The sequence below is a fragment of the Euprymna scolopes genome, chromosome 11 (assembly GCF_053919585.1).
Source record: "Euprymna scolopes isolate OS-2025 chromosome 11, ASM5391958v1, whole genome shotgun sequence".
Taxonomy (NCBI): Eukaryota; Metazoa; Mollusca; class Cephalopoda; order Sepiida; family Sepiolidae; genus Euprymna; species Euprymna scolopes.
This window is the reverse complement of record NC_136492.1, coordinates 146950326-146975045: the sequence shown is the minus strand read 5'-3', so window position 1 is coordinate 146975045 and position 24720 is coordinate 146950326. Positions and strand designations below refer to the sequence as shown.

General features: G+C 33.9%; 1 protein-coding gene across 1 annotated transcript in view; it reads right to left on the bottom strand.

The window, feature by feature from the left end:
- LOC145288105 (uncharacterized) overlaps positions 1–24720 on the bottom strand; it is a 269577-nt gene that overhangs the window by 68549 nt on the left and 176308 nt on the right. Inside the window, exons 4-9 of the mRNA XM_080136163.1 lie at positions 16143–16277; positions 13428–13472; positions 12805–12867; positions 9539–9652; positions 4261–4293; positions 3587–3649 (exon numbers count right to left, since the gene is read on the bottom strand). Coding sequence (XP_079992289.1) covers positions 3587–3649; positions 4261–4293; positions 9539–9652; positions 12805–12867; positions 13428–13472; positions 16143–16277 — 453 coding nt within the window. The remainder of the gene's footprint in view (positions 1–3586; positions 3650–4260; positions 4294–9538; positions 9653–12804; positions 12868–13427; positions 13473–16142; positions 16278–24720) is intronic.

The following is a 24720-nucleotide window of genomic DNA, read 5'->3' as shown; positions in this document are numbered from 1 at the left end:
TTGTTTGTCAGTCAGGAGTTTAGCAGCTGTTAGGTGCTGGACTAGGGCTTGATTAACTAAGGACTCAAATATTTTGGCGAAAAGTGGGAGGAGGCTAATGGGGCGATAATTTAGTGGGTCAGTTCTTTCACCAGAATTCTTGAAGACTGGTACCACAGAGGCGGTTTTCCAGCAGTCGGGAAAACAAGATTCGTTAAGGCATTTATTGTAAAGTTTGGACAGAACTGGAGCAACCTCGGCAGAGCATTTTTTTAATAGCACAGCCGGGATGAGATCTGGTCCACATGCTTTTGAGGTGTCTAGGTTTTTTATAATAGCATGTACCTGAGAAGGGGTGATTTTCAAATCGTCAAGTGTGGCGTCTGTTCGCAGAGGAAAATCAGGGAGTGAGTGGTGTACCGAGTTCAGTGTGGAGTTTGAGGCAAACCGACTGGCAAGCAGATTAGCCGTGTCAGTTTCCGTGCAAGCAACCTCATGATTGTTTGTTAGTGGGGGAATAATTGACTGTCCATTGTTAACTACGCTGTTGTAGATTTTCCAAAAATCCCGGGTTCCTAATTTCTGTGCTTCGATGCGCTTTCTGGTGGTTTCAGAGTAATCTGTCTTAGCTGTGTCTATCACTCTCTTACAATTATTTCTAGCTTCTATAAACTTCTGTTTATTTGAGCTGGACTTATGTCGGTTGAATCTGCGGAACGCATGCTGCCTTTGACAAATGGCAGCTGCACAAGCAGAAGTAAACCATTGGGGAGAGTGGGGCTTGCTATAGTATTTCCATGCGGGAACATGTGCTTCAATAGCAGTTTTGAACCATTCAGTTGTCTCATTTGCACACTGTTCCGCTGGAAGAGTAAAGATATTTTGCCATGGGGCATCTCTGATGAGCTCCCTGATGGCTTCCCAATCAGCCTTTTTGTAATACCTTGTTGTTTTGAGAAGTGGGTCTTCAGTTTTAGGGCGAGAATTTAGGCTGATTTCTACCATTATCACAGCGTGATCAGCATTCCCGAGTTGGCTGTGGGCATTTGTTGTACAGTCATTGGGAACCGTTGTCAGAAAGAGATCTAGTAGTGAGGCATGTTGATCGTGCTGGTCTGGGAAACGTGTCGGAAATGTAATCAACTGAGATAGGGAATGAGATATAGAGAAGCTATGAGTTGCGCTACCAGCTACGTCTGTGTGATTTGAGAATCCTAGCCAGTTACTGTGGTGGACATTGAAGTCACCAAATACATGTATTTGTGCGCTAGTATCGAGGGAGAGTGTTATATCTATGCTGTCTGAGACTTCGTTTATTAGGGTACAGTCTTGGTTTGAGCGAGAGCGGTAGAGAAAATACAAGTAGCTAATATTGTGTTGCATATTTAGTCTGAAGCACATAAAGGCCTGGCCCTGTGATTCTAGTTTTATTTCTCTAGTCAGGGGGAGGGTGTTTCGAATATAGACTCCAAGTCCATGCATATGTCTGTCCGAGTCCTTAAAGTTTTCTACCCCAACACGGTCCTCATCACGTAACACTAAGAGCATTTCCTCACATTAGAGGGCAGGATGTTGCAACCTGAAGTAACATTAACCGAATGACACACAAGCTCAGGTGGAGAAGACGTCGAAGAAATTGTTGTTTCTCTTCAACACCTTCAAAAGGAGAAAAATGTGTGGCGAACATTCAGATGACTTAACAAGAAAATTTCCCATTTGTGAAAAACGTTGCTGTTCAAATTCGAAGCATATTTAAACGCTATGAAATTGTCTGCGGCTGAGAGAAATTTTAATCCCCCCCCCTCCGAGTCTTGAGCCTCTGGAGGAGCATAGGCCATCTACAACTTTGTAGATGCTTTTGTAGCGACTGAGTTCTTTTTACAAGGTGAAGGTGCTGGCCCCACACCCAATCGTCCCAGAAGGTACATACAGCACCTAGCCTTCCCAAATGGTCACCCATCTGGTACTGGCCCGGCTCAACGCTGCTTAACTTCGGTGATCTGGCGAGAACTTGTGTGTCAACGTGATTGTGCCGTACAAATTTTTAATTGCCATCAAGTAATTATAAAAGAACATATCGTAGGGAGAGAGGGAGAGAGAAGCTTGTCAGAGAAGAAACAAAACTGAAGTCGTTAACAATATTGGTATTTAACCTGATTGCTGATTTCTTTCTTTCCTTTTAGTTTGTGAATAAAATTCAATGCTAATGATGATGTTGATGATGATGATAAATAAGCAATGGTTACCTGGCACAGCTTGCGTAGTTCTTTTAATTTTTTTTTACAAGGGAGTCACCATTTATCAAGACTGAAAGGCCACTCAAGGAATTTTTTAATTTGATTATTTAAGTAGTTCTAGATATTTTTTTAATATGATTATTTTCTGTCATCTACTGTCTGCTCTGTCTTGTGGCAGCCATTGCACCGACAATTCCAAGCAGTAATACCAAAAAGAATGGTTGGTTCTACACAAAGACTTCACCACTATAAACAAATCATCTGCGTGGATTCCAAACAACTTAGTTGTTGTCGTGGAGCTCATACATCGAAATCAACAGGAGAGTCCATTTAAGAGGACGGTTCACCAAAGACCTTCTTTACATTGGTCTTGAAATTGACTATGCAATCAGCTGGAAAGCAGGCCTGCGGTATAAAGTTCAATAGGTGAACAGTTCTAGGAAAGAAACTTTGATCATGGAATTTGTGTATACTTTTAGACACAGATAGAGAATAGAGGAACTTGTTGACAGTGGTTGTAGCTAGACAAGTGTTTGTTGTGAATACTTTGCAGGGTGGGGTTGATCATCGATTGAAAATTGTCATGAAAATAATGATAGAGCAAAGATAGACTTGCAACGTCTTTTCTGTAAGAAAAACAGATTGTAAGGATGAGAAAATGCATTGCTCATATCAGTCCTAGAACGGTCACCATTCCAGGCTTTGCATCCTTAGATAAAGTTTGTTGCAAATCACATGAGGCGCCCCTACTAGAGTAATCCAAAGACAACCATATCTTTTCTTACGCCAATAATCCCAGTCAACAATCTATAATTAACAATAAGTCCAACAGAAACTGAGCCACTATGACGGTGGTGGCATTTTTTTTTCTTTTTTTTTTTTTTTTTTTTTTTTTTGCCAAGCTATGGTATTTGTTCTGTTTAACTCTATGAGGTCCACTCTCTTAGGGATTGCCTCCTCATTTTGGAAAAGAATTAGTTCATGATTTACTGTCTGAAACGCTCTTATCAGAGAATGCAGGTGGAATTGCTCAGGCAATTTATAAAGGGCTAAAATGCCCCACTTCTTATATCCTGGTTTATTCTTTCCACCTTCTGAACTCATGCCACACCTTCCCACAGAGGAAGGGAGATAAATACTGAGGCATCCATACCAGGAAATGCTGACAGTACAAGACCTTTTTTAGACTAAAGTGTGCTTCTTCTAGTGTGCTGACTTTTCAAAATCTCATATTTCCTTATGTCTAACCTCGATGAAAGGAGGTGAATTAATGAAAGAGTTTACAAAAAGGGAAGCAACTGTAGAATTTTAGATGCAGAGTTTTTTAAACAAAAGGCAAAAAAATTTTTTTTGCATGTTGATGAACTTACTTTTGGTCCAATAGGTCCAGTTGGTCCGGGTACACCAGGCTTGCCAGGTGGACCTTGGGGGCCCTATAAAAGAAAAATTGTAATTATACCAAAGAGTTTTACTTCCAAGTACAAACATATTTAAACACTCAGAATAAGAAAAATAGAATAAATTACTGTTTAAAAAGACATCCAAGTTTTTTTTCCAACATATTTTGTCTTTTAAAACAAAATCAGTAGTTGATGTGTTTTATCTTGAGATTAATTTTAATTAATTTTTCGTTTTACGGATTTAATGTGTTTACAATGCAATATTCTCTTGCGAGATTTATTCTGAAAACATAAGTTTACATGCTTTTAAATATTATCCAATGTGATTTTGAAATCATTACTGTTCAGAAATGTTCTGTCCTAAACTATATTAATAATTTTTCTGTCCTCAAACTTTAAAATCTTCATTTTCTTTCATCTAAATAATTATAAGTTTTCCTGAAATGTTTTTCTCCAATGTAAAATATCAATTTTCAATCAATTAAAAATATCAATTATCTTTCAATTAAAATATCAATTTTAAATTACATAAAAAATAATGATTTTTTTAAACATTTCTAGATCTTAGTGGTCTATACAAACCTCTTCAATATGAATCAATGAATAAACGGAAGGAATTTTCCTATAAAAATCATTCAACTTACATTAAGTCCAAGACCAGGTCTTCCAGGTTCACCCTGAAAGTAAAATTTACAGTTTATGATTATGCTCAGATTTTTAAAAGAAAGAAACATGCATTGGTTTTATAATTAAGTTTAAATATTTGTAACAACAATAAAATATTTTTTTATATTTTTTTTTATAAAGATCAACAATCTTTATTGAATACAGAAATTTTTAATTTGCTTGCAACCATTTTATTTATTCCACACACAAAATATTTTATCAAATTGATAGAATTGAAATACTTAAACTAACAATAACTTTTCAAACATTGAAATCAGAATAGAATTTTTTTTTAAAAATAATTATTTATTAATTTCAATTTGAAGGATGTTGTAATTTGCTTGAAGTATTGTGTATAGTGTAAAAGTATTTGTTTGAAGGCTATATCAATGGGGTTTGTAGGAAACACTATGACACAAGTTAGCATATAAAATATGACAATATTAAGAGAAATTTTCAATTATATTACGATTATTTACCAATTACATCTGTTGAGCGAGGCTTTCCTTTATTTTATTTTTTTTTTATTTCTTTATTACCGGAAGTCAATGTCATAGACTGGCTGTCAAATCCATTTCTAGGATACGACTATGATAAATATCAAGTATTGTTTTAGTTCTTTTTTAATGCATATAAATGATTAGTCTTTGCATATTACATATGTCAATGTTTTATTTGAAATTAAAAGTTCAAATCATATTATATTTCTGACGAAGCGGAAAGGATTGCTGTTTTCGTGGTCGGAATCTATCCATATAACATTTATTGTTGTCTAGTTTTGTATCTTGAAATAGTATTTTAGCTCCTTATGTTATATACTGGGTGGTATTAAGATGATGTATATTCTGTATTTTTTTTATTACATTTTCACTCCAAACAAGGCACATTGCCACTTTGTTGTAAGGGGCTACTATCAGGGACATAAGCATCAGGATTACTGTGTAGGAAGTTGGGCAGCAAGATGTCGGTTCACGTTGCACTTGAACTTCTGCATGTCAGTACAGTCGGGGAAGCAGGGACCCAGAAGGGAATTCCAAAGTCTAGCTGTTCTGGGGAAGAAACTACTGGAGTAGAAGGCTTTCTTGCATCTAGGGATCTCTACTGTAAAGGGGTGGGATTTAGCTACGTGTCAGGTTTGTCGGGGGTATTTACATCGAGGGGGGCACAAGTGCTTGCAGTTCGTCAGAGCATTCACCGTTAAAGTACTTGTAGAACGGGCAGAGGGATGTGACATTTCATCAATGTAATGCTGAAGTTTAGCTGACAGTTCAGGACCTATCAGATTGGCGACTCTTTCGAACCTTGTCTAGGAGCGAGAGACTAGCAGCAGATGCACCAGCCCAAATATGACAACAATACTCCATACATGGGCCTATGGTGGCTTTATAGAGGTATAGGACACTTTCAGGCGTTAATAGCTTTCTAGCACGGTAGAGAGAACCTACCTTCTTCGCAGCAGTCCTGGCAATGTTCTCAATGTAATTGTTCAACTCATGTTTCCTGTGAACGTTAAGCCAAGGAGTTTAAAAGATGTACTTTCAGATAAAGAGTCATTGGCCATAGCTATTGGCGGTAGGGAATGGTTCTTGTAATTATTGAAGGAAACAAGTTTAGTCTTGGCAGCATTGAAGGTGACCATCCATTTTTGTCCCCATTCCACTACGGATTGGAGGTCTTCCTCTAGTGTTTCTGCCATTTCTTTAGATATGTGTTCATTTGCTTTCCTGTTGTGTCTGTTATAGAGCGTGGTGTCGTCAGAATACATACCCATCTCACAGACAATTTTTTCAGGGAGGTCATTTATGAATATTAGGAATAACAGAGTTCTAAGGATGGACTCCTGAGGCACTCCCACATTTATATCATATTGTTTAGATGTATGACCGTCAAGGACAACCTGGACTTTTCTCTTATCTAAGAAAGATCTAATTATGTTATGCATCCTTCCAGTGATGCCGTATGATCTGATTTTCTTGAGAAGACCCTCATGCCATACCCTGTCAAAAGCCTTAGATATATCTAGAGCTACAGCTCTACCCTCCCCCGCTTTGTGCAGTGACTGGTATATATGTTCTGAGATTACAGTTAGAATGTCTGCTGTGGAACGGGCTTGCCTTAATCCATATTGTTGGTCAGTCAGAAGTTCAGCATCTGTAAGGTGATGGTCTAGAGCTTGGTTAATTATGGTCTCAAATATTTTGGCGAAAAGCGGGAGGAGGCTAATGGGACGATAATTTACTGGGTCAGTTCTTTCGCCAGAATTCTTGAAAACTGGCACTACAGAAGCAGTTTTCCAGCAGGCAGGAAAGCAAGATTCATTAAAGTATTCGTTGTAAAGTTTGGAGAGAACTGGAGCGACTTTGGCGGCGCACTTTTTTAATAGAACAGCCGGGATGAGATCAGGTCCACATGCTTTTGCAGTGTCAAGCTTTCTTATGATAGCATGCACCTGAACAGGGGTGATTTTCAGATCGACTAGTGTGGCGTCTGTCTGCAAAGGAAAGTCAGGGAGGGGGTGGTTAGCAGAGTCCAGTGTGGAGTTGGAGGGGAATTATTTACTACACTGTTGTAGAGTTTCCAGAAGTCACGGGTTCGTAATTTCTGTGTTTCAATTCATTTATTGGTGGTTTCAGTAAATTCTTTCTTAGCTGTCGCTATTTCTTTCTTAACGTTACTTCTAGCTTCTACACAAGTTGAAGTGAACCATTGGGGAGAGTGGGGTTTGCTATAGAATTTGCATGTGAGAATATGTGCTTTAATTGCAGTTTTGAACCATTCAATGGTTTCATTTGTGCAATGTTCAGCAAGAAGTGAAAAGATATTTCGCCATGGGGTGTCCCTGATGAGATCCTTTATGGCTTCCCAGTCAGCCTTTTTATAAAATCTCGTTGTTTTGACCAGTGTCTCTTCAGTTTTGGCTCTAGAGTTTATGGCGATTTCAACCATTACCACTGCATGATCGGCGTTCCCAAGAGGGCTGTGGGCATTCATTACACAGTCATCGGGAACTGTGGTCAGAAACAGATCTAGAAGCAATGCATGTTGTTCTTGCTGGTCCAGGAAACGGGTTGAAAACGTAACCATCTGTGATAGGGAATGAGATATAGAGAAGTTACGTGTTGTGGTACCAGCTGTGTCTGTGTAAGTAGAAAATCCAAGCCAGTTGCTGTGGTGGGCATTGAAGTCACCAAATACATGCACTTGTGCGCTAGTGTCGAGGGAAAGTGCTGTATCTGTGCTGTCAGGGACTTTGTTTATTAGAGTACAGTCCTGGGTCGAGGGAGAGCGGTAGAGAAAATAAAAGTAGCTAATGTTGTGTTGCATGTTAAGTCTAAAGCACATAAAGGCTTGATCGTCCGATTCTAGTTTAGTTTCTCTAGTCATGGGGAGGGTGTTTCGAATGTAGACTCCAAGCCCATGCATATGTCTGTCAGAGTCCTTACGGCAGAGTGGAAGATATCCAGACATGTTAAAGGAGTTAGAAGGGATGGAGGAGTGTAGGTTAGTCTCACTTAGTGCTAAGATATCCGGGGTGTTTGTTAGGAGAAATGCTTCAATATCATTTAAATTAGTTCTAAGGCCACAGATGTTCATAAATGCGAGCCTCAAGGGAAAAGCAGGTTATTTTTGTTTGAGTTTTGGCCTGGTTTTAGCATACTTTTTTAATATATTGTCATTTTTATTTTTAAGAGTTTCACTTTAGATAAGGGATGCTGAGCAAGTGGTTATGCAGAACACCAGACATGCAACACAGGCAGACCATCAGCTGTCCCTCCATCTACTAGGGTTGTAGCCTGAGGATAGCCCACCGGGGACGAGTGCAGGGTCTCTTTCCATGCACGACATGGCACTACAAACATCCTAATATTATACAGCTGTTGATGGAGCAGCCGCTGTAAGCACTACCAAAGAGTTAGGGCACCTGTACTACCAGTCGGGAATAGCAGCCAGGAACTGTCTATCCGGTACCCTCAACCCATCAGATGATGGTCAACCCAACCTGCTTGCACTGGCATTACGGTATTCAAGTACTCCCAAGTGCCCAGTTTAAGGGTTGGGATGTGTCTAGAGTGGGCAAAAACGGCGTTCATTGCCCTAGCCAGAAGACAAGATCGACCACCGAGTGTTTCTGTCGACTCCCAGTGGTTCGACCTCTACACCTGGCTAATAGACAAAGAAGGAGTATGGAAGCCGGGTGATAGACCATGCCTATCTACTCCTTAAGCAGTTTAGGTTTGCAGACCGGTAATTTGTTTGACCCACCAGCTCTGGGAAGGTTGTCATCCAAGACTGGAGAGGCCTTTCTCCCCTTAGGTTTAGCTTCAGAGTTTTCCTTCTTCTAGACGGATTCGTCTTAGGAGAGTCTTAGTGAGATATCTAGAGACAGGGTACATACTACTTCAGCAGCACCAAGCCTGTAATTCAACTAGAAGAGATTTTTGAATATCTTGATAGATAGACTGAGAGATAGTGCGTTTGACATTTATGTTGACAGTTGTACATATGTTTGTTGTAAATCGTCTAGATTGAAATGACAACTGATTTCATTAATCAATGAATAACGAGACACTTTGCTATAAAACAGACTTGGTTTATTTAACCATTCATATGAATACACCATGCGGCGGTGGAGGAGGTGGTGGGAGAGGTGTGGGTTGCGAACGTGACAGGCAGTTCCTCGTCGCCTGTGTCTTTTTCTCCGTCTCTGCTTTATTTTGTTTACCATCTCACTTTTATGGACTTCCTCGACCTGGTAACCCATAAACCAATTGACGTCATTGATCCATATTTTGACCAGCCTGGCGTTTGCTTTTTGTCTGACCCACGATCGAATTACATCATTTCCAGGAACTTGACCTTTTGGTCAAGATCAAAGTGTAGTATCTGTTCTTCAGATGCTGCACTTCCAATTTTGTTCTCTTTCGGTGGAGGATCAGTCCTTCATGACTGAGACAATTTTTTATTGTTGTACCTTTTCTCCACGTTACAAAACGACCCTGGTGTCTAACTCTGTCCCGTGGGGAGGCATAGTAAATAGGTACATCATTTCCAGGTCATCACAATTCCCGGGTTACGTTTTTGTCGGCCAGACATGAGTCCATTCGCATCTTGCCTCTCCATAACACTTACATCGAATAGCTGCATGTATTGTTTGGAGCGATTTCCAATAGCACAAAATTATATCACCCTTTTTAAATAAATTTTTCCAAATTCTAACACAATAAGTTTAAAACATAAAAAATAAAAATAAAATACCTTTAATCCTTTTAATCCTAAGCCAGATTCACCTTTAAGACCAGGATTACCAGGAAATCCAGGAGGTCCTCGAATTCCAGGAGTACCGGGAACTCCAGGCAAACCAGGTTCACCCTGAAAAGAAAAACAAAAGCAAATATTCTCAGTATGTGTAAGCATGACAGACCAACAAAAATGTTATTTCAAATATGTGACAAAATGAACGATCCATTGATGGACAAGGCCTTTTTATAGACATGCTTGGATTTATGTAAATAAGATACGTCCATTCAATATGCACGTTTTATGATGATAAAACTTTTTGAAACTTAAGCGTGGCAGATTAAGTGACAGAGCTTGTTATACACATGTGTTGAACATATTTGAAATAAAATATGTCAAACTCCGAGTTTCACAAGGGCCATAGGAGTAAAAAGTATAGCCTGTTGAGATATAGAATGAGAGTTTTATGATAAATTGGTGATTGAAATTGTGCTGATTTTTGTATTAAATACTAATCCCAACTGTGCGTCGAACGCATACCACAATACTTAGTTCGCTGTACCTTATCATAAGAAAGGTTCGTACATAATTTCAGCCAGATCGACTCAGTAGTTTATGAGAAAAAAGTTGAATGGATGAACAGACAAAAAGACAGACAGCGTAAGAGGAATATAATATAGATATTTTTTCTTTTAATTTAGACACATGACAGAGTTTGACCCTATTCAAGAATATAAGTATAAGGTATATGTAGTTTAACACAAAATATAACGAAAGAAATTAATATGAGATATAAATGTGTTCTTTATTTTAATAGAACATCAATTTAAATTAATGGTTTAATTGTGTTTGAACGCAACAGCAACAAATCCAATGCATATCAATTACAATAGTTCAAAGTGAACAAGCATTCCAAGATTTTTCATGTTTTTTCTTGACACTTCTTATTGTCAACAATTTCTAGTATGTAAAGCTGAAATTTCTGTGAAGTTCAAAGTTTTATTAGAGATGACAAGTGATGATCAGTAACTTGTAAATCCGTCTTTTCATAATGCCATCGCTTGCAACTTGTTTGCTAATAAAGATATTGATAACTCAACAACGTTATGTCCATGACGTTCTAAACTTCCAATCAGTGAATTCAATGTCAAAAAAGAATTTCATAAAGCGAGGATGAGACATTCTCACTACTTTTCCGACATCACTAGTATATTGATATTTCAACCCCTCCAATTCTTTTCACAGTTGTTGTCTATTCAGGCAGCAAATAAGCTTACAATGGACCACGGGTCGCATATTTACCAAGCATGGTTTATACGATATATACATTTAGTTATAGAAAACTAGTTCAAAACTGACTTAAGTGTAACAGACTGACGGACAGAACCTTTTAAAAAGATGCTCAGACGCATCTAAAACAGATCTCAAAGAATTTACGAGAAGAATTTTTGGAGTGGATTTTTGTTTAATTTAGTGTCTGGAATAATCTAGACATTGTCATATTACTGGCACCTGCATATGATCTCCAAATCTAAGATGAAAGAGGTGCAGTCAAAGCTCACTAGCTGACCCTGAAAGAGATGATTCTTCTTAGCGTGTCTGTAGTCTTAGTTTTTTGGTTCCATTTTTTTTATTGACTCTCTCCACAAAATCTCCTCCTTCAAGTCTTATAATTTATAGAATTTCCAGTAACTTTGTAGTTTCTAATCCAAAATGGTTGACGACTGTAAGGTCGATTTATTTTGTGTTATTTTAAATTGTTATATTTCGGATCCATTTATAAAAAAAAAACTGATTGTATTTTCATAACAAAATTAGAAAAAGACATAGTTTCTTATCGTAAATCAGTGCTTTTTTTTATAAATGGATCCTAAATCTAACGAAATCTAATGAAATTTAACGATTTAAAATAGCAGACAATTAATTGATGTCACAGTCGTCCGCCATTTTGGATGAGATATTACAAAATTACAGAATTTTTTCGTGGCCGACAATATTTCTAATGCATTTTACATAACAGTTAAGATGTAAGCACATAAGGCCGACAAGCAAGTAAAGAAGAGGATGAGTGTTCATTTGATCTAATCATGTATTTAGTGCAAGGCTTCTCATGTTACAGTTGTTAGCAATCTGATTTTGATGACATTAGTTTTTGCAGATATCACCGCCCTTCTCAGTACCTGGTGTTTACAGCCCCCCCCCCCTGGTACTGACTCACCGTTACTTAACTTCTACAACTAAAAACAGGCAAATATTTTGTCATGATTAACATTAATAATAATTTTTTTCAGGACTAGACTTTTTATCCCCTTAAAGAAAAGAGGCAAAAGTTATAGCCCGTTGAATTAGAATGAGTGTTTAATGATAAATTGATGGTTAAATTTGTGCTTATTTTTTGCATTAAATACTAATCTCTATTAAATATTTTGTGTCAAATATTTTATTATTTTATTTGCCTCTTTTTAAGGAGTATAGACACAATGTTGAATATAGATTTGATAAAAATGTTTCTGTGGAACGAACTGAATTCGAACTTTCCCTACATATCTTCAATCCGTGTCGTTAAGCCCGTAGACACACACTGTCACTCCCGAATATTGCATGATGTATTTATTGAATAAATTTGAGATTGAAATCTGTTAGAATCGTAAAAACAAGTTTATGCTTAATGTTCATTAGAAAGTTGTCATTAAATACTTCAAAAGAAATAACCTTCGTTTTGTTATATATAGTTTACACAATCGTTGTATTGTACGTGAAATACTAACTGAAGTGCTTCTTTAAATTTTGCTGAGTTATAAAAGTCTTCCAGCGATTGGGAATAACTTTTGAAAATTTTCAACATGTACATTCGTCTATTAACAACAAATTACATATTTTTCCATGCGAAATTGCACCTTAAATAAGGTTTATAAATTTGAATATGAAAAATCAAATATTCATTCAATAAAAAGTTAAGACAAAATTTCTTGCATACTGTTTTTTCTCCTTCTTTTTCTTCTCCTTCTTTTTCTTCTTCTTCTTCTTCTTCTTCTTCTTCTTCTTATTGTTATTATTATTATTATATTCATTGAACTGCACGTTTCTTGTCCAAGATTCAAGCGTCATTTTGAAAGTATTTTTCAAGTAAACTCTCAAGTTCTCATGGTTCAGTGGGTCAACTGTCTCCAAATTCTATTTTTTGCAGTTCTTTCTAATTATTCGCTTCCATGTTTTGCCTTGAAGAACAGATTATTTTAGTGGAAAAAGTTGAAATGAATTGAAACATCCAAAATTTTACTTACATTGGTACCATTACAACCATCTAAACCAGCTGGACCGCGCGGACCTTGTGGACCGGGAATACCCTTAAAAGAGAAAAAAAAAATCGTGTTTCATTCAAACATTCATTATTCAACAAGCAAGACTAGCGAAAGATTCATCTTAAATCAGTAAAGACTTATTTTAAAGATTTGCTTTGATTTAACAAAGACTCATCTTTTAAATTGGGTTGAAAAGAAACTGAAGAGATAACCATTTTTAAATACAGTCTAAAGGATTTAGTGTATTTCACGTGTTTACATTGTAAGAAAATGTTAAAAGAAATATATATATTTTTTTTTGCAAAAACGGTACCTATTATAAGTATCTAAACTTTTAAAAGGTTAAACTGGGTTATTTTTATTCACTTGAGGGGATCTCCATAAAATACAGTGATTTTAATTCTAAAGTCGATCATTATTAAATCCACGTTGACAGTCTAATGCTCAAAGCCGGAAAAGAATACAAAAGCAGTTATTAATCTTTTAACTCAATCTGTATTGATTCTTTAAATATCTTAATTATTTCATAATAATCAATGTTTCATGAAGTCTGCAATTGCAAAGTATATGTCTGAAGAATTTGTTAAAAAATAAACGATACTTACAGGAATTCCATTAACACCAGCAAAACCAGGAAGGCCAATTTTACCCTAGAAATAGAATGTCATGAACATTTTAGAATTCTTTACAATTTCTTGGTGGGCGAATTATTCTTTCTTTAAAAAAAAGCAAGTAAGTAAACATTTACAAAATGTTTTTTTAAAAATTGTATAAAATTGAACGTTTTTATATAAAAAATGAATTAAATTATTACATGATAAGATGACAACATGGTCTGAATTATGATATAGATCATTTAAAAAATATTTATTGTTAATTTTAGTGTATTTAAAGGATAATGATACTATGATTGTCTTCAAACTGGGGGAAAATATGAAATTCAATAGTTAAACTACCGCAGGATTTTTTCATTTCATAAATTACCTTTGATTATTATCCATAGTGCTTGAAAAGTGTGTTTATGACAACAAACGAAATCCTCCACTCTCTGAGACAGTTGGCGGCATACTGAATGTAAGTAATGGACAGTTGCAATCTGGAGATATCTGGCATCTACTCAAATACTGAACTAATACGTACAAGGTGTGTTTGAATGAATTCCCACTTTATTTATGCAGTTATATTCATTTATTTACGACTGAACGAATTAGTTCAACAAGGTCATAAAGGGTTAACTGGTGTATATTTATATGGTATATCGTGGTAATTACATGGTATTTACATGGTATATCGTGATATTTACATGGTATTTACATGGTATATCGTGATATTTATATGGTATTTATATGGTATATCGTGGTAATTACATGGTATTTACATGATATTTCATGGTAATTACATGGTATTTACAAGTTATATCGTGGTAATTACATGGTATTTACAAGGTATATCGTAGTAATTACATGGTATTTACATGGTATATCGTGGTAATTACATGGTATTTCCATGGTATATCATAGTAATTGCATGGTATTTACATGGTATATCGTGATATTTACATGGTATTTGCATGATATTTCATGGTGTATCAGGGTTGCCGGGGAAATTTATTGCGAAAATGTTTCAAATTATTAATACAAAGTGACATTAGATTAACAGGCAAGGTACTCCTCAAAATATTAGTGCTTTGTAATTTCATGGAACTCTTCTAAAGACCCATTATAGATTATAGCTGTTGGATGATAATGTTATGAAATCATTGAGTTAAATATTTTGTAACTTAAAATAATGTTAAATAATGTTAAAATGTTAAATTAATTAAAATAATGTTAAATAATGTTAAAATGTTAAATTAATTAAAATAATGTTAAATAATGTTAAAATGTTAAAAAGTTATATAAAAGAAATCCTGAAAGAAAATGTCATATTCGGAAACGTCTGAACAAATTTTCTGTTAGCAGAAAGGTTTCTTTTTATGATGATCTTCCCCACTATATGAACTCTTAACAAAATGAAAGTAATAATATTGATAACAGACAGTTGCCATAATTAATCATAACTTCAGTACTTTCTGTAAAAACATAATCTCATTAACTCTGCCTGTTTATTATTACTATAGTATATTCTAAGATTCCATGTTGATCAGGATCACGTCATTTAGCCGTGTACAGATTGCTTAACTCTTAGACAGTGGCTGTTACGTCTTCGCATTATAATCCATGAAAGTGAAACTGATTTCTCAAAACTTGTTATAAATATATTTGAAAATAATATTGTTATAAATATATCTGAAAATGATATTGTTATAAATATATCTGAAAATCATATTGTTATAAATATATCTACAAAATGGTATTGTAATAAATATATCTAAAAATGATATTGTAATAAATATATCTAAAAATGATGTAAATATATCTAAAAATGATATTGTTATGAATATATCTAAAAATGGTATTGTTATACATATATTTAAAAATGATATTGTTATAAATATATCTAAAAACCCTGACCCTCCCCAAAAAGATGTGTTTTCACGAATTTCTATGTTTACATTTTTCATACTAAACTTCTTTTGAGAAATCGACTGCAGTTGCATGTAACTACCTTTTTGGTTTCATTTGCAGTTGCTGGAATTTGAAACTATTTTTATGCAAATCATAATCATTGCTAATATTTTTAAAATGTTATATATTCAATTATTTCTTTGGTATGTCTTCTCCTATGATTGCATATTGTATGATTACATATTGTATGACTGCATATTGTATGATTATATATTGTATGATTACATATTGTATGATTGTATTTTGTATGATTACATATCGTATGATTACATATTGTATGATTACATATTTATGATTACATATTGTATGATTACATATTGTATGATTACATATTTATGATTACATATTGTATGATTACATATTGTATGATTACATATCGTATGATTACATATTGTATGATTACATATTGTATGATTACATATTGTATGATTACATATCGTATGATTACATATCGTATGATTATGTATTGTATGATTACATATTGTATGATTACATATTGTATGATTACATATCGTATGATTACGTATTGTATGATTACATATCGTATGATTACATATCGTATGATTACATATTGTATGATTATATATTGTACGATTACATATTGTATGATTACATATCGTATGATTACATATTGTATGAATGCGTATGTCTCAGTCCTTCAACGTTAACAATCAGGGCATCACATAAACACAATTGTTTATTCTATTAAAATATTATTTTCTTAAATATACCATAAAGATGTGTTTTACTTACTCTGTTTCCTTTTAAACCAGAAGGACCTGGCGGACCAGCTCGTCCTTTATCTCCTTTTGGGCCGGGTAAACCTTCAGGCCCAGGATAACCTCGAACTCCTTGAACACCTGGGGGTCCAATAGGTCCAATAGGTCCCTGAAATAGAGAAAATATTTAGGATCATCCTTTATCATCAATATAATAATAACATATTCGTATTTGCACGTCTGTTATCACCTTACACACACTTTTAAGATGAATGATATCTTATTGGTGATTAATCTGATGTCGCTAAGGAAAAAAATTCCGACTTTACCCATTTGAAAATGAAGTGACATTTGTATTATTGATTTAAAGAATATGAAATAATATTTCAATGACTTTTATTTTCACGTAAGAAGAGAGAACACTCATTTATTTTTTTCTTAATCGTATTAACATTTATTATTTCACAGGGAATATTATTATTGACCGTAAAGTACGAAGAGGTGGTGTAGAAAGCAACGCGTAATCTCCATGATGGTCTGCGAGTTTCTTAATGACATGATAAGTTGATTTCAAAGTGTATTTTATGACTTAACGGATAATAAAAATAAAACAAAAACAAAAACGTATGCGTCTTTTTTTGGTTTTTTTTTTTTTGTCAATGTATAAATGACATGATTTATAGAAAATTAAATTGTTTTACTTTTTTCTTCTTGAAAAGTTCGATAACTTTATACGAGAAGTAACGTGTGTTAAGTGAACTGAAATTTATGAATATTATTTTTTCAAAAAAAAAAAAAAAGAATTCAAATTCAAATAAAATATGACTTTCGGGATGCATCCTATGAATTTCCAAATAATATTTCTAACTTACACATGTCAAACTAAAGAAAAAATATTTAAAACTTAAGCATAACAGGCAAATGAAAATTACATAACAGATCATCGAAAGGCTATTTCAAACTTAAGCATGACTCACCAACGAAAATACTATTTCAACCTTTAGCATGGTAGATCAACGAAAATATTATTTCAACCTTGAGCATGGCAGATCAACGAAAATACTATTTCAACCTTGAGCATGGCAAATCAACATAAATACTATTTCAACCCGGAGCATGGCAGATCAACGAAAATGCTATTTCAACCTTAGGCATGACAGTTAAATAAAAATGCTATTTCAAACTTAATCATGACAGACCAACGAAAATGCTATTTTAAACGGAAGACCAACGATAATGTTATTTCATGATAGAAACCATAAAAGCCAAAAAAAAATACTGTTTCAAACTTAAGCGTGACAGACCAACGAAAATACTGTTTCTCATTCTACGACAGACAAACTGACCAACTGCCTAGAGCACATTGTCCCTTAGAGGGATATGCCCGTCCTAAGCATGACATACCAAACAGAGTGGACTTTCTAAATTTAACATAAGAAACCACCCGGCCAACAGATTGATGAACACAGGAAAATTTGCCCCCCCCGCCCAAAACTTGCATCTTCACAAATTTCAATGTTCGCATTCTTCAGACTAAATTTTATCTCCACTTTTTTATATCACAATGTTTCATATATCTACGACTTTTCTTTTTTTGTGCATAAATATATAATGAGTTTTTCTTTTTAAACATATAAATATATTGAGTTGACATTTTCGGTACATATGTTCTAATAAGTCTGCAGCTGAAGAACTCGACGAATACTTTCTATTCCAAAAGAGCCGAATGTCTTTAAAAATGGATGATAAAAGAAAACAGGTGTCGGTTGAAAATAAGATACTTAGTTTGCTATTGTCTACACATGTTCATAATCAAAAGGGTTTTACATTTAATGTGATAAAACGTTTCAATGCCTTTCGTCATTCGCTCTTTTAAGAATTGCAATGGTCTGCAGCAATTTCCTCACAGCAGACAACGTGGCTTCTTTTTTAAATAGATTTTAATGGAAAACATATTTTAAAACTTAATCAGAAATAAAATCATGATGATTTCACTAATAAAAAGCTACAACTAAAATAGCACTAATAAAAACGCATCAAATAAAATAACACTAATAAAAACGCATCAAATAAAATACAACTAATAAAAACGCATCAAATAAAATAACACTAATAAAAATGCATCAAATAAAATAACACTAATAAAAAGCTACAACTAAAATAACATTAATAAAAACGCATCAAATAAAATAACACTAATAAAAATGCACCAAATAAAATAACACTAATAAAAACGCACCAAATAAAATAACACTAATAAAAATGCACTAAATACAATAACACTAATAAAATTTCACCAAATAAAATAACACGAATAAAAATGCACTAAATACAATAACACTAATAAAATCGCACCAAATAAAATAACGCTAATAAAAATGCACTAAATAAAATAACACTAATAAAAATGCACTAAATAAAATAAAACTAAATAAAATAACATTAATAAAATGCTCAAGCTAAAAAAAACACAAAATGTAACGATGCTAATAAAATAATGCTAATAAAAGCGCACTAAATAAAATAACACTAGTAATATAATACTAATAAAAGCGCACTAAATGAAATAACACTAATAAAATAGCACTAATAAAATGGGTCAACAACTAAAAATCGTTGAAATAGCACTAATAAAATAGCACTAATAAAATAACACTAATAAAATAACACTAATAAAATAACACTAATAAAATAGCACTAATAAAATTAAACGTTTTAACAGATTTTAGACAAAAATTACCGAATATTATTGTGACAATTGTTACGGCACTAAAAATGATGCAAAAGTCATTGGTTGTTTATGATATGTGACAAATATGACAGACTTCTAAGCATTGACATTTATTTACTCGCAAAAAATTTGTTGCTGTCACCATGAGCTGCTAATCTGTGCTAACCTGAACATGGTGATCTTTTTTGTTGGGACAGCAGTCCGATTTTACCAAGAACCCATGCTTTCTATGAATGTGGGCTAGTAGGGTCCGATCTCAGCATTACACATAGAAGGAATGGTCTATGTGGAAGGAATTAGAGCCTAGCAGATAACCTGGCATAGATAATGGAACCAGAATGGAACATGGTTAATAAACTTATCCTACAGGTTCCAATTTTCTTCAATTTTACCCCTTAGCAGCTATTTTTACCAGTTAAACCCCATAAAAGAGAAGTCTACAAAAGATGCAATTATTTTATGTGCTTCGCACTGCTCTGCGACCCTGTATATCGGAGGAGATGCACTTTGAAAATGAAAAAACTCAAAACAGACATACAAACAGAATGAGTTTTATGAATTAGATCATTTTGCAAGCTGAATTTTTTGAATTAAAAGCACAATCGCAACTAAAAATTAGTTTTAAAGACAAAAAAGTTGATCTTGATCAGAGTATCTTGCCAGCAATAAAAGAAATAAAAATATTAATTTCTTAGATTAAATCGACATAATCATGTTTTCAGCCTGTATCACTTTAATCTGTTGTTAGTTCATGCTGTTTTTGGTTCATAGAATCATTTTTGTTAGAAATGTTGGCAACCTTCACATGGTCTCTCCTATTAGTATTTAATAATACCAACGCAAACAAAACCGAAGTCAACATCTTGTAACTGATTCATGCACATTTAATTTTGACGTCATCGTCCAAAGACGATTCCAACCGAGAACTGTTCAACTTGGTTGTTGATCTTTAAAGACAAGGGGATGGGGAGCAGTGTGAGGAACGGTTGTCCCATTTAAAAAAGATTTTCACGCCTTCTGTTGGATAAGAATGGTTGATAAAAATTTTGCAGATGTAAGATATATTCTTTAAGGTATTACAGCAGAACTCTTTAAAATAAAGGAGGAGGTGTCGGATAATGACGCACACACCCACACCTATGTGGGGGGGCCAAAAAATCAGTGTGTATACGTATATATATATATATATATATATATATATATATATATATATATATATATATATATATATATATATATAGGTAGATAGATATATACACACACACATATATATATATATATATACATACACATATATACACACGCACACACACATATATATATATATTCACACACACACACACATATATATATATATATATTCACACACACACACACACACATATATATATATATATTCACACACACACACACATATATATATATTCACACACACACACACACATATATATATATATTCACACACACACACACACATATATATATTCACACACACACACACATATATATATATTCACACACACACACACATATATATATATTCACACACACACACACATATATATATATTCACACACACACACACATATATATATATTCACACACACACACACACACACATATATATTCACACACACACACACACATATATTCACACACACACATATATATTCACACACACACACATATATATATATATATATATATATATATATATATATATATATATATATATTGCTTCTACTAAATTTTAAAAATAACAGATGTACAACCAGATGATAAAGTCAATAGCTTACTAAGCCTGACGGGAGGTAAGGTCGAGGTGGGGATAAAGATGGAGTAGAGCAGTCGTTTCCTGCAAGGTTTTGCTCTGCCCAAGTGAATGTTTCTTCTTTGGTATAAATAAATGGGAGTACTTGATACATTTGTAACTCGATCTTTATGTCAAACCTAACCAAAATCTTAAAACAAGAAAGATCACAAAGTGTAATTTTTTTGTCTTTTATATTGCGTATCAACTATTTTAGAGCTATTTAATGACCGACGACAATTTCCTATTATAAACGATTCATTTGCTATCGTTAATTGAAGACAACTTGCTATTTTACACCCATAGCCAGAAAGACATCTTTGGACTTAATACATTTCACAATGATATCTGTTCATACTTAAATACAATACGATTAATAGGTTTTGAATTCAGCAAAATCAGTTCTTCTAATCGCGCATCATTTTCAAGATAGCTTGTACAGATAAATGCATAGAGAAATAGTCAGTTGAATTTTGTAGTTCATTTTTATCAAGCATCTAATATATAAAATAAAGTTAGTCTCCTTCTCGATTTTTTAATAACGTTTTTTATACAAAATTAATACTGGATTTTTGCCTGTGAGTTCTTTCCCTGGGTGTTGCAGCATGTTTTTAAGAATAATAAAATGTAATTGGATTTATTCCTTGCAGAAAATACTTTGTCCGGACCAGAATTATTTTGATACAGGCGCCAACTTAAAAAAAAAAAACTCTGTATCCTTTAATAGAGAGTTACAAAAATACTTTTTCAAAAACAAATGGTCAAATTTGGTATAAAAATATTCCCAAACAAATTGCAAATAATAATACTAATGGGCAATGCCGGGTAGGGAAAGCTAGTTCATAAAGTATCACTTTTAGCTGACAAAAATGTGGGCAAAGTGGAAAAGAGTTTTGTAAACAATCACCAGGTAATTATACGTTGCATAGAAAGATGCAAAAATGCACGATTGTTTTGCATGCAGTTTCGTAATCAACTCAAAGTCAAACTTGCAGATCTAAAGCATGAAAAGAAAACCTTAACAAAAACATTTTAAAACTCATCAACCATAATCTGATTAGTAATGTATTATGTCAAGTCTATCGCGTACACTTATATGTAATGGTGGCACGATTCAAATACAATAACCGACTCTGTTCTAAATTCCCGATTTCGATATAATTACAAATTTCGATTCTGATTCTTTACAAATTTCTTAGTATAGAGTCGTTTTTGTTGGAGGTCGGAGGCCGGATTACTACCAAACTCTGTGCAATATATATTTTTGCAAATGCAAAAATACACTTCTGATCTATAGATTTTAGTTTTAATGGCAGTTTAAAAATCAATGATATTTCTTTTTTCATCATTAACACATGGAAAATTATGTTTAAAAAATTAAATAAAACCAATAAAAAGAATGGTGTTAGTCATAGGTAAATAGCCACATTTTTCCAATTCTGATGCCGATTCTAATACCCAAAAAAGTTCTGTTTCCCGATTCTGATTTAGCATTTCAACACTAATAGGTACATATGGGTATAATTTCAACAGTAATATATACATATGTATATAATTTCAACACTAATCTATGCATATGGATATAATTTCAACACTAATATATACTTATGTATATAATTTCAACCCTAATATATACATATGTATATAATTTCAACACTAATATATACATATGTATATAATTTCAACCCTAATATATACATATGTATATAATTTCAACACTAATCTATGTATATAATTTCAACACTAATCTATGTATATAATTTCAACACTAATCTATGCATATGGATATAATTTCAACACTAATATATACTTATGTATATAATTTCAACACTAATATATACATATGTATATAATTTGAACACTAATATATACATATGTATATAATTTCAACACTAATATATACACATGTATATAATTTCAACACTAATATATACATATGTATATAATTTGAACACTAATATATACATATGTATATAATTTCAACACTAATCTATGCATATGGATATAATTTCAACACTAATATATACATATGTATATAATTTCAACACTAATATATACATATGGGTATAATTTCAACACTAATATATACATATGTATATAATTTCAACACTAATATATACATATGTATATAATTTGAACACTAATATATACATATGTATATAATTTCAACACTAATATATACATATGGATATAATTCCAACACTAATATATACATATGGATATAATTTCAACACTAATATATACATATGGATATAATTTCAACACTAATATATACATATGGGTATAATTTCAATACTAATATATACATCTCAGCTACTTTGGATTTGATGGACTGAGCATATAGCTCTCTTGCGTTTTTTATTACTCTTTTACAGTGGTTGCTGGCAGTCCTGAAGGCAGCTTTAGTCTCAGTACATCTATTACGTTGGTAGCTATGAAAAAAGTGATTTCTGTGTGCAATAGCAGCAGCACATTCTGGGGAGAACCATGGCTGGCTGTTAGGTTTTTGTTGGAATTTTTTTGGATAGTATGAATCGGTCTAGGCCTGCAATTAACCAGGTCTGATACTATAGAGGACACATCCTTTTTAAACATGGAATGCAGAGGTAGATCAGATATGAATGTACGAACGCTATCCCAATCAGCCACAGAGTATCTATATACAGTACGGTGGAGAGGTACATCTGAAAACTTATTGTATTTCATTTTTATCTTAACTGATACAACTGTGTGATCAGAGGATCCCAGGGGAGGTAGGACGGAACATGAACATAGCTCAGGGGAAGCTGTGAGAAAAAGATCTAGAAGGCATGCATGCAATAGTATCGACACACGGGTGGGTTCGTGAACAATCTGAGTGAGGTCATAGGCAATGGCAAAATCATAACAGAACCTTCCCTCATCATCTGTCTTATTTGAGTGGGTCAGCCATTCCACATTATGGACATTGAAGTCACCGCAAATATGAATGGTAGCCGAAGGATGAGCAGACAGGATGAGGTAAATTTTCTCAGATCAACTCTTGACAGTAACCCCGCTGTTGTGGGGGCGATAGAGGGCAAATATGAATGTGGTGGTGTAAGAAAGTGCAACCCGGAAGCACATATAAGGTAAATTAGGGTCTTCTCTGGAGATATCTCTACCATACAGGAAGCCATCTTTAATGTAGGTGCATATTCCATGTCCATGGCGATCTTGGGGGTCAGATTTAGATGTTAAGTTAGAGTATCCTTTTATTATGAACTCATCTAGGGAAGTGGTCGGCCCTATACCAGTTTCGCTTAGAAAGAGTAAGTCCTGTTTCGTCTCCTGTAATTGTGTTTCAACCTCTGGAAGGTTGGAACGTAGACCCCTGATGTTGGAGAAGGAGACATGGTAGTAGGGGTCTAGGTTGGAGGATGGAGTTCTAGGTTTATTCGTGTTTTTTTTTTTAGATATTTCATGTTGAGTTTTTGGGGTTTGTGGAACAGGTCGACAGACTTGGTTAGAGTAGGACAGAGAGGGACAGTAAGAGAGAGAAAGAGAGGAATTTTTTTTTTTTTGTAGCACATGATAAGGTAAAGCTGTAACAATTACCCACTAGTATGGCATCGAGAGGCCCCACCAGAAATCAGTTATTTACTCCCTTTCCACCGCAATATGACGTGACACAAGGGCAAAAGGTGGGAAAGTCAAATTAGTGTCCATAAAGAAGGAGCACTCTGGCTTACTACATATTGCATGGGCAGCCCCTTCGACATTCTTCAGTCAAGGTGCCTTAGGCAGCAAGTAATAACTAATAAATAATAAATTCACTCAAAAGTTTGGGAGGGTGAACCTCCTAGAAATGCACAGGACAAGAGACCTGCCTCGATCAACAGGGAACAAGCCACCTCAACAATGGCCTATATTCATCTTGATTTTGTTGCCGAGGGAAAAACACTTTGTTTGAGTTCTGCCAGAGCTGTAAAAAGATTTCTTTTATTCAGCCTAAACAAAGCATATTGCAGTTTATACATAGAGGGATACTTTGATAGGGACCAGATTTGTAAAAGAGCAACCTTAATAGGAAGTCGGACAACAAGATATTCG